Source organism: Leopardus geoffroyi, chromosome D3 (assembly GCF_018350155.1).
Source record: "Leopardus geoffroyi isolate Oge1 chromosome D3, O.geoffroyi_Oge1_pat1.0, whole genome shotgun sequence".
In the NCBI taxonomy this organism is placed as follows: Eukaryota; Metazoa; Chordata; class Mammalia; order Carnivora; family Felidae; genus Leopardus; species Leopardus geoffroyi.
This window is the reverse complement of record NC_059339.1, coordinates 77,672,939-77,687,835: the sequence shown is the minus strand read 5'-3', so window position 1 is coordinate 77,687,835 and position 14,897 is coordinate 77,672,939. Positions and strand designations below refer to the sequence as shown.

Sequence of the window (14,897 nt, the reverse complement as noted above, 5' to 3'; positions counted from 1 at the left end):
TTTCCCAGGCCTACCATCCACCTCCTGATCTCTCAGTGGCGATTTAGTAGATGCATTTTGTAGCTTCTACTCTCCCTGCAGGCCTAGGCTTCGGGGCTCAATATCTCATGATCATCTTTTATTCTGTTACTGTCGAGTGAATTCCTTAGTGAATTCCTTATTTTTTTTTTTTGACTTTTTGAATGTTTATTTTTGAGACAGAGAAGCAGAGCGTGAGCAGGGGAGGGGTGGAGAGAGAGGGAGACACAGAATCCGAAGCAGACTCCAGGCTCCGAGCTGTCGGCACAGAGCCCGAGGCGGGACTCGAACCCGTGAACCGCAAGATCATGACCCAAGCTGAAGTCGGATACTTAACCATCTGAGCCACCCAGGCGCCCTCATTCCTTACTATTAAAGACACGTGCAGGCCCTGAAATCTTAGGGTGGTTTGTGTGGCCTCACCGACAGAGGGTTTCACTCTGCTGCATCAGAACTTGACCAGAGAGAGGGCTGTAGTCTCTTGGAAATGGGTGGAAATCCCTGAGGAAGGAAATAGGAGGTGAGAAAGGGTGACTTGCCCATGAAGGTGGAAAGGGAAAAGACTCCCAAGATCGAGGTCATCCGAATCCTCTCCCTCCATGGAAAGCCTGTGCCCAGAGGGCAACACAGACCAGGAGGCAGCAACTGGAAGAGCACCTTGTTGTTTTGTGCGCCCAGAAGTCGTAGTTCAGGGTTGATAACAAGCCTCAGAGGAAGAACGTTGTACAATTTTTAATTTCATTCGCTGTGCTAACGTTGGACCTCACAGGGCACAGAGCTGGCCACCTCTGACTGTGCAGCGATGGTCGGTACCTCTCTCAAAAGCTCAGATCCAAAGATGGATGTAGGGCGTCTAGAGCATTCCAAGGCTAACGATGAGCCCTGCCATGCGCCTTCTCCTGGCCTGTGTTGTGCTCTGCGCACGGGGTTTCCAAGCAGAGCCTCCTCTGGAAGGACATGGGGACGAATGTAACATGGTCTAGAAAAATCTCAGAAATACCTGGTTTCTACGGGACTCCAGAGTAAGTCTTCTGGAAGGGATAGCTCTGACCCTCATAAATGAGCCTTTCTCCACCTGACTTGGCACCCCAAAATTAGCTTCTTGAAAAAGAGAGACTGGAACTAACATCTATCAAGCACTTAGTATGGTCCGGGTCCTGTGGTGGACACCTAACCTACATTTCCTGTTCAATCCCCACAGCCCTAAAGGGTAGTGGTGTTCCCTTTTATGTGAGGAAATGGAGAATCAGAGCATCCAGTTCTCCCCGAAGGTCTCACGGATTCACGCAGCCTACCTGATCTCAAGGAATGTGAAGGTCATGTGTCTGGGTGACCCCTCTGGCTTCCCCCTGGAATGAGCTGCCTGAAATCCAGGAGGGAAAGCAGAGAGGAATCCATGGTGCATTTTATGCTCTCATCTCAGAAGTTACACACCGTCCCTTCCACCATTTTCTAGTCATTGGACATGAGTTTCTAAGCACAGCGCACGCTCCGGGGGTGGAAATTAGCTTCCACCTTTCGAAGGTGGGCATGCCAAAACCTTTGTGGACCTATTTTTTCCATCACAGTCACTGTTGGCCACTGGTTCCCAAACACCTGAGCGTACAGGTGAACCTTAAGCCACCTTCTCGGTCCTGGCTCCCTAGGCTGAGGGGTCTCTAAGAGCGGGGACCCTTCTCAATCGCCATTGTCACCATTAGAACCAAGCACAGGGCCTGGCACGTGGTAGGTACGAAATAAAGTAATTAACAAATTGAAGACTCAAGTAATGAGTCTAATGATCACATCTCGGCTATCTGGAGCCTATCCAGGTTTATCCACTAACCAGCCAAGTGATCTCATATGAGTAATTTTCACGGGAAGGCCTCTGGGTTAGAAAGGGATCTCTACAGCCCGCCTGAGCTCTAACTCAAAGCAGGGAAATCCAGGAGCTCTAACTCGTGGAGGGGAGTTACCGCAAAAAGGATTTGCAGCCGCTGTGAACACACAAATGCGAACAATCTCCCTGGCAGTGGGGCCATGGCTTCCTGACCGAGGATCATCTTCTTTTTACAGATTGCCCTGCTCCCCAACAGTGCTGCCGACCTGGGCAAATACATCACTGGCAACAAAGTGCTGGCCTCAAATGCCTACCTTCCAGGACCTCCTGGGCTGCCTGGGGGCCAGGGCCCTCCTGGTGAGTTTGGGGGAGGGTCAGGGAGGGTGAGGGAGCCACCAGCCAAGACCTGCCAGAAGCTGCCACGAATGTGGGCTGGACACAGATCAGACTCCATGGGTGAGGGCCCCGGCAGGAGTCCGGGGAGCTCCCACACCAGTGTGATAAGAAGCCTGGTGGGGGATTGGGTCCTCAAGCCTGAGAAACCCTCACAACCAGGAGAAATCTGGGAGAAAAAGGTCATTGTCCTGGGCTTGGGTAAGATTTTTAGAGATCATGTTAAGTTACAGAGAAACAAAAGGAAGAATTATTTCTCATGTTAACGTACAAGAATAGAATCGGGTAAGGAACCCCTAGGGCCACATCTTAATCTTAACCTCGTTCTTCCTCTTTCCCCTGTTATTTGTGAACACGTGCACATCTGTATTTCTTTTTGCATCTATATATTTTTTGTAAGTCAACTTCATTGAGGTACAGTTATATACAGTAAAACGTACCCCTGTAATCACAGTTCAACGAGTTGTGACAAATGTATACGTCCTATATCAAGCCCTTACTAATCAGCACCCTATCACTGTATCAAGACATAGATTATTTCCATCACCCCACAAAGTTCCCTTGTGTCCCTTTGCAGTTTACTCCCATGTCCCCAGCTGTAGGCAACCACTGACCCGCTTTTATCACTCGTTTTGTCCGTTCTAGAACTTCAGAGCAGTGGAATCTCATCACGGGTGTGCTTTTTGTCTGGCTTCTTGCATTCAGCGTATTGTTTTGGAGATTCACCCTTATACTTGAAGAAAACCCTAAACGTCCTATCATTCCATCAGGAAATACACAACGAGAACTTTCAAAAAATAGTTACATCGCGTTTTGTATTTTATCGTGAGTCCCTCCATAGACAGATCAACAGAATTTTTTCCGCACCAATAAAGGAAATGACATTAGTGTTAGCAGATGATTCTGAACCATGGAGGGTCTTATCCCTGATTATCCTCACTTAGTAGTGTGCTAGATGTTAGGAGCGACCTGGCATTCTAATGAGAAAGACGAGACACAAAGAGCAAAAGCCAATAGAACAAAACAGTATCTGCACGCCCCTGAGTAAGTGAACAGGGGCTTCCCACCGTGGGAGCTTACGGAAGGGAGAGACCACTGTGGCCTCCCGTGACTCCAGGACTCGGGTTTGACCTGGACATGAAAGGCCTCGTAAGATTTGTTCAACCCGGAAGGACGTGGGCAGATTATAGGTTGGAATCTCAGCAAGAACAAAGCCTCAAAATTCTTTCCAAACTGTTTACGTGTTTTCCTTTCCACTTATATCTTAATTGCCTGGTTTCTACCAAACATACGTACCCTGGGCCTCGGTCTGTACAAGGAGCAAGAACTGGTCCAGGACTGTGGTTTACCCTCTTGTTCATCCCCTTGGCCTGAGGTACTCTGGGCCATGGTGGAGTTTTCTCCAGATGCCTCCCACAGGCAGCCTCTTGCTGAGTCTAACTAGATGTGGGTCTCCTTACGAACTGATTCCTAGCGCAGAGCTCTCCACCCTTCTCTAAGACAGTGTTCTTGCTCTGCTTCCCTGGAGGAAGTTCATCTCCAGACCAGTCAATGTATCAGTCCAACAAGGACAAACGAAGTAGAAACAAGAGAACCGTTGGCTGGCTTTCTTCTCCATGAATGACTTACTAGCCCTCCTTTCCAGTTCTGCCATCTGATTTCTAACACGGTTTGAGCTGTCCAGGGTCCTTGATGGAGCAGTGAGTAACCGAGGAGTGACTTTAGCAATGGACTATGCCCTTGCTGTGTGCCTCCAATTCTTGCTCACCCCTTAATTCCAGCATCAGTTTGTGATGCCCTTCGTTGAAATGTATCAGGGCAGCCAGAGAGATTATAAGGTTTCTCCTACCCATAACTAGAAGTCCAGTCCCGAGGCTAACGATAAATCGCAGTCTGGGCCGCCAACATTGGAAACTACAGTGGATTGGAAACCTTTGACTTTGATGGCTGCTGCTCTGTGGCCCCCACAGTTATGTATAAGGTGCTTCCATTTGCACATCAAAGCCCCACATCCTAAGGACCCTTGACATACAGTGATCTCTGAAGTTCATTGATTGGGAAAAGGAAGGCAAAATGTTATCTCTGGCCTTTCCTTGTGCTACTGGAGTTGAAGAATTTAGTTACAGGAGGAATCTGGTCCATCTCTCAGATAAACTCTTTCAGGATGTGCTTAGAACCAGCGTTGAGAGTAAGGGGGTGAAACGTGTTTGGATAGAACATTAACTGTCTTTAACTTTGGCTTAGCCTATGGGCTAGAAAAGACTTCCCCAAATATGAAAAGCCTGGTCTTCGTTTCTCTAACATTTGACTTGCTCTGTTTTCCGGTGCATGAAAATTATCCCATCCTGTCCCTGTGGTCTGTCAATAGTAGGAGCTAGCTAGGTATCTTCCAAAAGTATTACTGTATGCATTTGAGATAGACATCGCCGGTGAATAATTATCGCACAGCAATCAGCCCACCGTCTTCAGTGTGCTCACTTGATGTGAAACATTTACTAAGCAGCCTGTGTGTACCCGGGACTCTGCGAGTGTGCTGGCGATTCGGACATGGCCCATGGCCTCACAAAGTCTACAGCTGAAAACAGGTTAAAACTCCTGTTGTTCCGTATGCAAAAGAATGGAGTTTGACCCTTATCTCACACCCTATACAAAAATTAACTCAAAATGGATTCTAGATCCCGATGTAAGATCTGAAATTCTAAAATTCCTAGAAGGCATTATAGGAGAAACGCCTCATGATGATGGATTTGGCACTGCTTTCTTGGGTGTGACACAGATGACAAAAGGGATGATAGACAAAGGGGTCTACATCATACTTAAAAGCTGTGCGTCACAGGGTACAACCAGCAGAGTGAAAGGCAGTCTACAGAATGGGAGATGCTTGGAAATCATTCACCTGATAAGGGGTTAATATCCAGAATAGAAAAAAACCTGCAACTCAACAACAAAAAATCAAAGAACTCGATATAAAAATGGACAAAGGACTTGCATAGACATTTCTCCAAAGTTGATATACAAACGGCCAACAGGCATATGAAAAGATGCTCAACATCACTAATCGTAGAGAAATGCAAACCAAACTACAGGGTATCACTTCGCATCCATTAGGATCTCCCTTAGGATAGCCACTATCAAGAAGAGAAGAGAACAGGCGTAGGTGAGGCTGTGAAGAGGGGAGTCTTGTGCACTGTTGGTGGAAACGTAAAATGATGCAGCCACTACGGAACACAGGGTTCCCCAAAAGATTAAAAGTAAAACTAATATGACCCAGCAATCCCACATCTGGGTATAAGACCCAAAAGAATCAAAAGCAAGATCCCAAAGAGATGTTTGCTTGCCTGAATACAGGACAACACTATTCACAATAACCAGGCTACCCAAGCGTCCATCAGTGGATGAGTGTAGAAACAAAAATGTGGTATACACAGGGAGGGAGTATTATTCAGCCTTAAAAAGAATGAAATCCCGTTGCATGCTATGACATAGATAAACTTTGAGGACATTAGGCTAAGGGAAATAAACCAGTCACAAAAAGACAAATGCCATATGATTCTATTAATACAAGGCATCCAAAGTGGTCATGTTCAGAGAGACAGTAAAATGGTGGGGGCGCGTGGGTGGCTCAGTCGGTTGAGCATCTGACTCTTGCTTTCAGCTCAAGTCATGATCTCACGGTTTGTGGGTTCGATCCCCACATTGGGCTCTGTGCTGCTCTCCCGCTCTGTTTCCATCTCTTCCTCTCAAAATAAATACATAAACTTAAAAAACAAAACCAGAATAGTGGTTGCCAGGGCGCCTGGGTGGCTCAGTTGGTTGAGCATCCGACTTTGACTTCGGCTCAGATCGTGATCTCACGGTTAGTGGGTTCGAGCCCTAGGTCGGGCTCTGTGCTGAACGCTTGCTCAGAGCCTGGAGCCTGCCTCAGACTCTGTCTCCTCTCTCTGCCCCTCCCCCACTCACGCTCTGTCTCACTCTGTCTCTCATAAATAAATGTAAAAGAAAAAAAAAAGAATAGTGGTTTCCAGGGGCTGGCAATAGGCACAGAGTTTTAGCTTTGCAAGATGAAAAGTTCTGCCGATCTGTTGCAAGACAATGTGAATGTACTTAACATTACTAAAGTGTCCATCTTAAAGTAGTTGAAATGGTAACTTTCATACCATGTGGCGTTTACTGCAATTTAAAAAAAAAAAAAAAGGTTCTCCTAGAGCTTACACCCTTTCCCCACCCCGTCCCCCCACCCCAGCTGACATCCAAGGCAGAGGTGAAGTCTGCACCAAGCGCTGCCCTACAACTTAGCAACCACGCTCCCCAGGAGCCAGTGAGGCTCTCCCTCACTGTGTCACAGACACTGGCCCCCGCCCCCCGCAAGCCCCGCCCAAGCCAGAGTGGCTGTTTACAACTCTGTGTCTGCAGTTACAGACAGATGAGGCCTATAGGTCACGTCCCCGTCAGCTTCCATGATAAGTAAGGCCACATTCTGCTCCTCCTACAATTACTATGAAGCAGGCACAAAAGCAGTCCTGTAGCTTGCTCTTAAACTCCATATACTCCCAGTGCTCTGTCGATTTAGGCCTCAGAAAAGAATTAGAAAACAAAGCAAAACCCTCAGTGTCTACAGGGACGAGGCAGGTAGGCACAGGTGAATGCAGGGCCAGGGTGTGAGCGGTGGGGAGGAAACTAAACCAGAGCGGGCAGAGCCCCACTTTGAAGGGGCAGCCCCTGCGTACAGCTCTGGTGAGGTGTGCCAGTGGGAGAATCGCAGTCCAGGCTTTGCTTCTTCCTGTTTTCAAACAGATCCCGGAAATCTCCCAGTTTTTAAACCTTAGGACATTCAGAGGATAATGGTATCCATAAACAACTACACCCACCTGTATGGAGTATACGTGTTGTGGATTTGCATATATGGATACAGTCATATACGTCTATATCTGATATATAGCCAACGTATATATCTATGATATATACATGCACCTTATATTTATACTATGATGGTACACAACGATGTAACCTTCTCTTGCAGAGAAGAGGCATTGAGATGCCCCCGGAGAAATGAGGTCTACAACGATTCCATAAGGGGTTGAGAATTCTGATCACGTCAAGTTGAAAATGCCTATAGGGCACCTTAGGGGAGATGTCAGAAGGCGCAGGGCAGACTGCAAAGAGCAATGGCTGTAAAGGGCTCCCAGACCCTCCTGTCGGCCAGAGCCCTTGCCCTTTTCATGGGATGTGGAGCTAATGAGATGTTCTCTGATTACAGGCTCACCAGGACCTAAGGGGAGCCCAGGCTTCCCCGGCATGCCAGGCCCTCCCGGGCAGCCCGGCCCACGGGGCTCCATGGGACCCATGGGACCGTCTCCTGATCTGTCCCACATTAAGCAAGGCCGGAGGGGCCCTGTGGTCAGTACTTTATCAGACGTCCGTTTGCTGCTGTTGGGGAAAGCGTGTTCTTGTCCCGTGCTTTTTTTTCCTCCCCTTCAACTGGATCCCCGTGTCTTGTAGGGTCCCCCGGGTGCACCAGGAAGAGACGGCTCTAAGGTAAGTCTGACGAGTGGTCTTTACAAGCTTAAGATTTCCCATTTTCAACCTATTGGGCAGGCACCGAGTAAAGCTCCAGCACTGTTCATCGTCCCCATTCTGCATGTAGCAAAATCGAGACACATCTCTCCCCCCCCCCACCCCGCCCCCAAAGCTGGAAAGGACATCTAAAAAGCAAACACCTGTGATAACCAAAACAACAACCAAAACCATCCCTGCGAACGATTACCCCCGGGGCGCCTGGGTGGCTCAGTCGGTTAAGCGTCCGGCTTCGGCTCAGGTCGTGATCTCGCGGTACGTGAGCTCGAGCCCCGCGTCGGGCTCTGTGCTGACGGCTCGGAGCCTGGAGCCTGCTTCGGATTCTGTGTCTCCCTCTCTTTCTGCGCGCCCCCCCCCCCACTCATTCTCTGTCTCAAAAAATTTTTTTCTAATTTTTTAATAAAAAAAGGAAGATCACCCCTATAAATTTTAAACAAGCTGCTGGGTTGCCATAGTAGCACATGTCTTACTCTTTAGCCAGTGTTCTTTCGTGGGGCTATGCGGTGTGTCCCCATTCTTTCACACAGTCAAGAACAGGAAAAGCTGCATTTTGTGCAAGTGGGGGTTTCGCTTCAAGAGCCGCCTGCCTCGCAAATAAGGCAGGGTGTGTTACTTTAGAAAGTTTCTAAGTTGTCACACACACACACACACACACACACACTGCCTGGAACACAGGCATTCCTCGTGTCAGATCTGGTCTGGAAATACACGGCCCCGGGGGGACATTGGGATGAGAGACACTTGCCCCAAGCAGATCTGTTCCAATGAGCGGTCCCGGGAGCCGAGCTTCAAGCTCCCATTCGTTCCTGATAGGGGACACTTGTCATTTGTGCAGGGCAATGGTAAGTAGAAGACCGGTGCTGGTGGCATCCACGTGGCCTCTGTCCACAAAGCTAATCTGACCTTCTTGCTTGCAGGGAGAGAGAGGAGCACCCGGACCCAGAGGGTCGCCAGTAAGTAGCCCTACCTGTCCCCTGTCCCGCTCCCCCAGGGGGAATGTCCTCAGGGACATAGCTCGGGGGGGGGGGGGGGCTACAGGTTGGTCTTACCAGCCGAAGCCAGCCCCTTCCAGCCTTTACTGAGCCTCCCTAAACAGAACTCGGTGGTTAGGAGGGTGATCACGGAGGACTTTCACAGCTGGTTGGCATTTATTTTTGAAACCGGTCTTCTGGTTTAGTTTTCTTTTATCGTGGCTAATCTTTATCCGGAAGGTGTTCTTTTAAGGTTACAAACAAAAACCAGCATGCCATGAGCCTGTTTCCCAGTATGTCCTAAAACATCAGATGGTGCCGTCATAACCCTGAACACTTAAGAGTTAGTCACCGCTGCAACTCGAGCAGATCAGAGGACCATCCCTTCCCAGAAAAGTACAGAGATACGCAGGGCCGCTGGGGATCTCTTGAGAGTAAATGAGCTGGGATATACACGTGGTGTCTGGGAAATGAGAAATGAAAGTCCGTATCCAAAGGACAGAAAGTTCAGGCGACTCCAATGCTATTGGAAAGATCAGTGTCATTTCTGAAGAAAAGACAGCCTTTGGCTTGGATGCGGGAGGTCTGGCTTCCCATGCCAACGCCTCCACCTCTTACCTGTCCGATCCTGGCCATCCTTAGCACCCCCGGATGTCCCTCCCCTCCCCTGTGCGCTGCCAAGCAGTGTCTGAGCTGTGACGCTTCGAGCGAGCATCGGTTAATGTCAAAATACTCTCCTCCACCAAGTGCTCTGCAGATGAAATTGCTCTCTCTGGGAGCTCCGGCAGCAGACGTTGCGGGGTAATAAAGATTGTACTGCCAGCCGCTAACAAGCCCAGACCTTGCTTGTTCACACGTTATCTCGCCGTGCCCCACACAGCGCTAGGTAGAAATTGAGGCTTAACAAACGCTATGTATAATGATAAAAGTCCAACCGCTAGAAAGATTAGGAAGTCCTTGGACCTTTCCTGGTCGATGGGGAAGGGGTGCCTTTACACACATACTTTCACCTTCAGTCCGGTGGCATTATACAGTCAACGATCCTTAGAGACGTTCTAACGGTTTCATTTACTTAAAAGATAACATTTTGAGCATTTGTGATGCTCTAAGCCCTTTACGTGTATTAACTCGTGTAAATCCTCACTTACGAACCCTACGAAGCCCCGTGACACTGGGACAGTTATCATCCCCATTTTACAGATAGGGAGGCGAAAACCCAAAGAAATGGGGTGACTTGCCCGAGACCAGCTAGCGGGCCGCAGAGCTGAGATTCAGACCCAACGGAACCCCAACCCCTTAACCGCTGCTCTACCCTTCAATAAGTATCTCCCAGTTTTCTTTGGAAAGCAGCATAGGAGAGTTCTTCTGTTCCTTGATTTGAGGTAGCCGAGAGTTAGAGGAGAGGAGAGGTGAGCGTGTCGCCACAGCTCATAGGGGAGATGAAGGGATTAGAAGACCATCTTAAGAACTCCCCCTGCCCCCTACCCGGCTACTGTAGTAGTTGTTATGTTTGCTCCATTTGGGACACAGAGTCATCTGCCACATAGCTGCCACCAAGCAGGGGGAGTGGCAAGTCACGGAGCCCACGGAAGCCATAGCTTGGCACAGGATTGAGTGTGTGGTTTTCTGGCTTTGATTCCTCCCACGTGCACAGGGACCCCCTGGTTCTTTTGACTTCCTGCTGCTGATGCTGGCCGACATCCGCAATGACATCGCTGAGCTGCAGGAGCAGGTGTTTGGGCACCGGACGCACTCTTCAACGGAGGAGTTCCCTTTACCTCAGGAATTTTCCAGCTCTCCGGAAGCCATGGACTTCAGCTCTGGAGACGAGTACCCAAAAACAACTGAGACAAGAGACTTGGGACCCACCAGAGACTTTTATCCTTAGCACATCCTAACATCTTCATGCCAAAGGAGGAGCAAAGAGTGTTTTCACCTGCAGTTAAATCATATACAGGAAAGAAAAAAAAAAAAAAAACACTGGAGACCTAGAAAAGATACATTCTTAATTTCTTGAGCTCTTTTCCTGCCTCCTCCTTCCTCCTCTTCCAAATACTGTTCTCACAGTCCCCCTGCCGGGAGACATGAGGGAGTAAGTCGCTGATTGCATGTTTCCTTCCAAGAGCCGGTGGCGGGGAGGGGGGGTGCTGGGGGTTGGCTGTTCTACATTGGAACTTTCCCTCCTTCATACTAAGGAATTTCTGGATTTCTGAGTTAAGTACGCTCATGGTATCTTAAAGTTTGGCAGAATATCCAAACGGAAAAAGTGGCAAGGTAAGTTCTGAGAAAATGTGAGGTTACTTATTAAAAATATATAGATGGATATGTGTCCAAAATCAGTAACCACTCAGCATCAAAATCAGGCTTCTTCAATTAAAACGGGAAGGCAATAATGTATATTTACCTTGGCAGATAATTCTTTTTCCTTGTCAATCTGACAGTCTAATATATTTTAAATGTTCTACTCTTATCCAACCTCGTTTCCCAATTTTGATTAAAGAAAGGAGGGAATGGAGTAGGAACGGATATTAGGGAAAATGGAGAAAAATTAGAGTCCTGTGTTTACTGTCCTATAAGTTGCCACATTCTAAGTTCAAATATGACCATTAAGGGTTCATGCCCTGCATATCTGCAAGTTGCCTGTTGGGAGAAGAATGTTACTGTAGCAATAGGAGTAAAAACTCTTCTCAAAACAAAGTAAACAAATGAAGAACCCTTATTCCCATTAGAACAATGGGCTTTGCCAGGACATTTTAAAGCTACTTGATCAAATGAGTGGGCTTGCTCAGTAAATCACAGATATTAAATAAGGGTGGCTGACCCTTAGGGAGACGCACTGAACGGCCAGGCTCAGACTGGGTGCCCAGAAGGTGCCATTATGCCCTGATCCTTGTTGGATCGGCGTGCCCTGGGGCTGGAGGCTGCAAGGAGGTCGCTCACTTGGGTTGCGGGGGAAGGAGAAGGATAGCCTCAGGCAGGGACCCCACTGAATCTGCAAAGGCAAGTAAATTTGCCATCGTTGGGAATTGGAAGTCCTTGTCTGGGGCGGGTGAAGCTTGCCAACACAGATACGCTGTTAGAAGTTCTCTTGGATGCAGAGGGAAATAACAGTTTTTCTTGTTTGGCAGAAATTTGCTTCCCGCTCTTCCCATTTTTCCTTAGTTTTCCATAACTTAGTCCAGGTTCCAGTTCTTACAGGCCTTCTCGATTCCCCTTCCTCGGCAAATGCGGGAAGCAGTTGGGAAAGTGGTGTATTCTCAAACCCGCCATTGAGTCTGTGTTTGCTCGCACAGCCGCGGGCCTTCCCAGAAAAAGGCCTCCTCTGGTTCCATAGAGACAGGAGCGAGGGCAGTGCTGAAGAGACCAGGAGCGTTTTCTGCTTTGGAATATCATTGGGGAACGTCTTGGTTTTGATGGGGAGCACGCGGGGCTCCTCGAGTCCATGTTCGCATCTACCACGTGGAAAGGCGGCCACCTGCGCGGGGCCCTTCACCCCGGCGTGGACCCGCACAGATGCTCGCTGTCACACGCACGCCTGCTCATGTTGGGGTTCCTGTTCCCCACCCTGCAGTTTGTCCCTGTATTTCTGGGAAGGGTGTGTTTACTTATTCCATCACCTTTTCACCCATCACAGAACTATCTTCCTGGGAAAGCTTCTTTAAAAGCCACTGTTGGTGTTTGTCGTTCCATCTTTCCGTCTTCTTCCTCCAGAACGATAGGCAGGGCTTCTGTGCGCGAATCGCAAGCGACAAGAGCCTCCCTCCCCCTGTTGCCATCAAGTTAAAACCCTGGGATTCCAGTCGGTCAGCTGGTGGCTGGAGTTTCCACGGACCCTCAACACCACTATTTCTTTTTCCTGCAAAATCCCCAGTGACAGTCCATCAGAAAGTTACAGCGACAAGCAAACACGTTCTCAGTGCGCCTTCTCTAGCATTTTCCGTCGCTCCCCAGTCTCTCTGGAGTCCCATCTTCACCGCAGAAGGCCTCGCCAACCTCGGGTTCACTGAGAGCTGAACTGAGCGGCCGTGGATTCCCATCTGGAAAGCATTTAACGTTGCCGGCTCGTGGAACACAATATTTAAAGGGTGTGGATGGATGAGTGCTAAAGAAAATTCTGCACAGGCTCCATGAGAAATGATTAGGTCCATCTTTGATTTTTTTTTTTAAGTGAGGATTTGTGTTTGGAAATGTGTCTCTTTTATTGTCAGATGTTCGTAATATACAACTGAAGAGCATGTTTGACGGGAGGCTAGGATAATTCATTAAAAAAATGAACTGAAGGACGTAATCGTTAGGATTCATGAGACTAGATAATATTCTCTAGCCCAACACACAATAACCTGTGTCGTATGATCTCAGTCTGCTAGATCAGTTTATAAAATAATTGTTCATCCTCAGATTTTCAAAACCATGGGCTGCTCCCCCGGACTAAAAAGGTTCTCTGTAGGTCCAAATTGTACTTTTCAAAAATAAGACCTAATAGTGCATTGTTAATCCTGATGTATTCTTTTAGTTTTGGATAGAAAACCAAAGCTCACTATGTAAAACAGGGGCTTCTCAAAACCTAACGGGGGATAAAATTTGCTACCGTTTTTGCTGAGCCGCCCCATGTTTTATGGGGGGAAAAAGATCTTTGTACACCTCCTCAACCCCTTAGCAGAAATACTGACTTTCATTTTTTTGCACCCTGATGACTAGAACTTAGAATGGGACCTAATAATTGCTTTTCTTTTTGGAAAGCAGTGGGAATAAAAATAATGCCGTTGAAAATAGTGCCCAGAAGGCACCATTTTAGTTTAGGAAAGTCCTCCTCCCTTCCTAAATTCCAGAAGGAGAAATTACATGCTTTCCCAGGCCAAAGAGTATGGGGGCACAAGGGCAATGCTGTCTTCTCTGTCCTGTGTGAAGTCCAACACCTGCTACAGAGTGAACTGACCAACTGAAGTCATTTCTACTCTATGAACTCAGGTGGGTTGATACAGGTGAATAATAAATACACATTGGCATGGAGGGAGGAGTATTACCCCACCAAATATCGGGTGAAGGGGACACTGGTCATGCTCCCTTTCCAGGGTTCACAACTGTTTGCCTCGTGATCGCTTTTTCCAGGCAGGCAGGGAAAGGAGATCTTCTCCGTAACTAAGCACCAGGCATCTCCTTGGGCTGAGAGCAAATCCCTCACCATACTTTGGGGGTCACTGCCCCTCCTCCTCTCCCCCACTCCAGCCTGTCCGAGACACAGCCGCCTCATTGTGCAACCTTGACATCTTTCCGATAACCTTCCTGAAAAGGAAATTTATATATGGGAATCCAGGCCAAACAACTAACAGAATAGAGCCGTCTCAAGTTATTAATAATGAATTCAGGGAAATAGATGAAATTTTTCCTGGCATGGTCAGCATGTGTATTTCACAACAAATCAAAAAACAATTTCCATTTGGAAAAAAAAAAAAAAAAAACCATGACTGATTGCTAAAGCATAAAATCCTGGACTTCATCTGCTCCTTCAAAAAATATTACTGCTTTAGGGAAATCAAAGAAGAAGGAAAGACCCTTTCGCGCATCCGCCTGAGACTTGAACATTATTAGATCCTGAAGCATGTGCCCTGGGGATTTAATGTGTCACGATGGTTTTTTATTTCCTAGTGATTACTCCTGTGCTTCAGTAGCCATGTTCATTATTTATAACAGGTCTATATAACAGCTGAGCTAGTATTGGAACAGTTACGGATGTGATACTATGAAGTACTTTTGATAAGATTATATATGCTTAATAACAAAGTTATTTTTCTTACGTGGTTGTGCTGTGTTTTGTACTGACTCCCCGTCTCGTGGAACTGAGCTGTCTTTTTACAAGGTGAATACAAGGAGATCGAGACATTTCTCCCAAGAGCTGGACCCTGCATTCTGGGCAGGCCGCCTGTTGGGGTCTGAGTGTGGACCCAACATTTGAGTCTGAGTCAAGGTCTAAAGGCCCAGGTTCCATTGAATCTGAGTCTCAAAGGCCCATGTCTCCAGCGGGGGAGGATCCTCTAGGACCCCCAGCATGGGCTTTTCAAACCAGAAATCTCTGGGGACCATTGGAGAGGCCTTAGGGGCTCACAAAGGGGGAAGGCCTGTGA

General features: G+C 47.8%; 1 protein-coding gene across 5 annotated transcripts in view; it reads left to right on the top strand.

The window, feature by feature from the left end:
- CCBE1 (collagen and calcium binding EGF domains 1) overlaps positions 1-14,897 on the top strand; it is a 258,831-nt gene that overhangs the window by 228,006 nt on the left and 15,928 nt on the right. For 4 of the 5 annotated variants that reach the window (XR_006707299.1, XR_006707298.1, XM_045457191.1 and 1 more), the window contains exons 7-10: positions 2,074-2,194; positions 7,488-7,627; positions 7,730-7,765; positions 8,722-8,757. Coding sequence is in view for 3 of the 5 variants with exons in the window: in XM_045457191.1 (XP_045313147.1) it covers positions 2,074-2,194; positions 7,488-7,627; positions 7,730-7,765; positions 8,722-8,757 (333 nt within the window). In the remaining 2 variants the exon portion in view is untranslated. Of the gene's footprint in view, positions 1-2,073; positions 2,195-7,487; positions 7,628-7,729; positions 7,766-8,721; positions 8,758-10,429; positions 10,733-14,897 lie in introns of those variants that run through there. The other variant, XM_045457192.1, reaches the window with a different exon arrangement.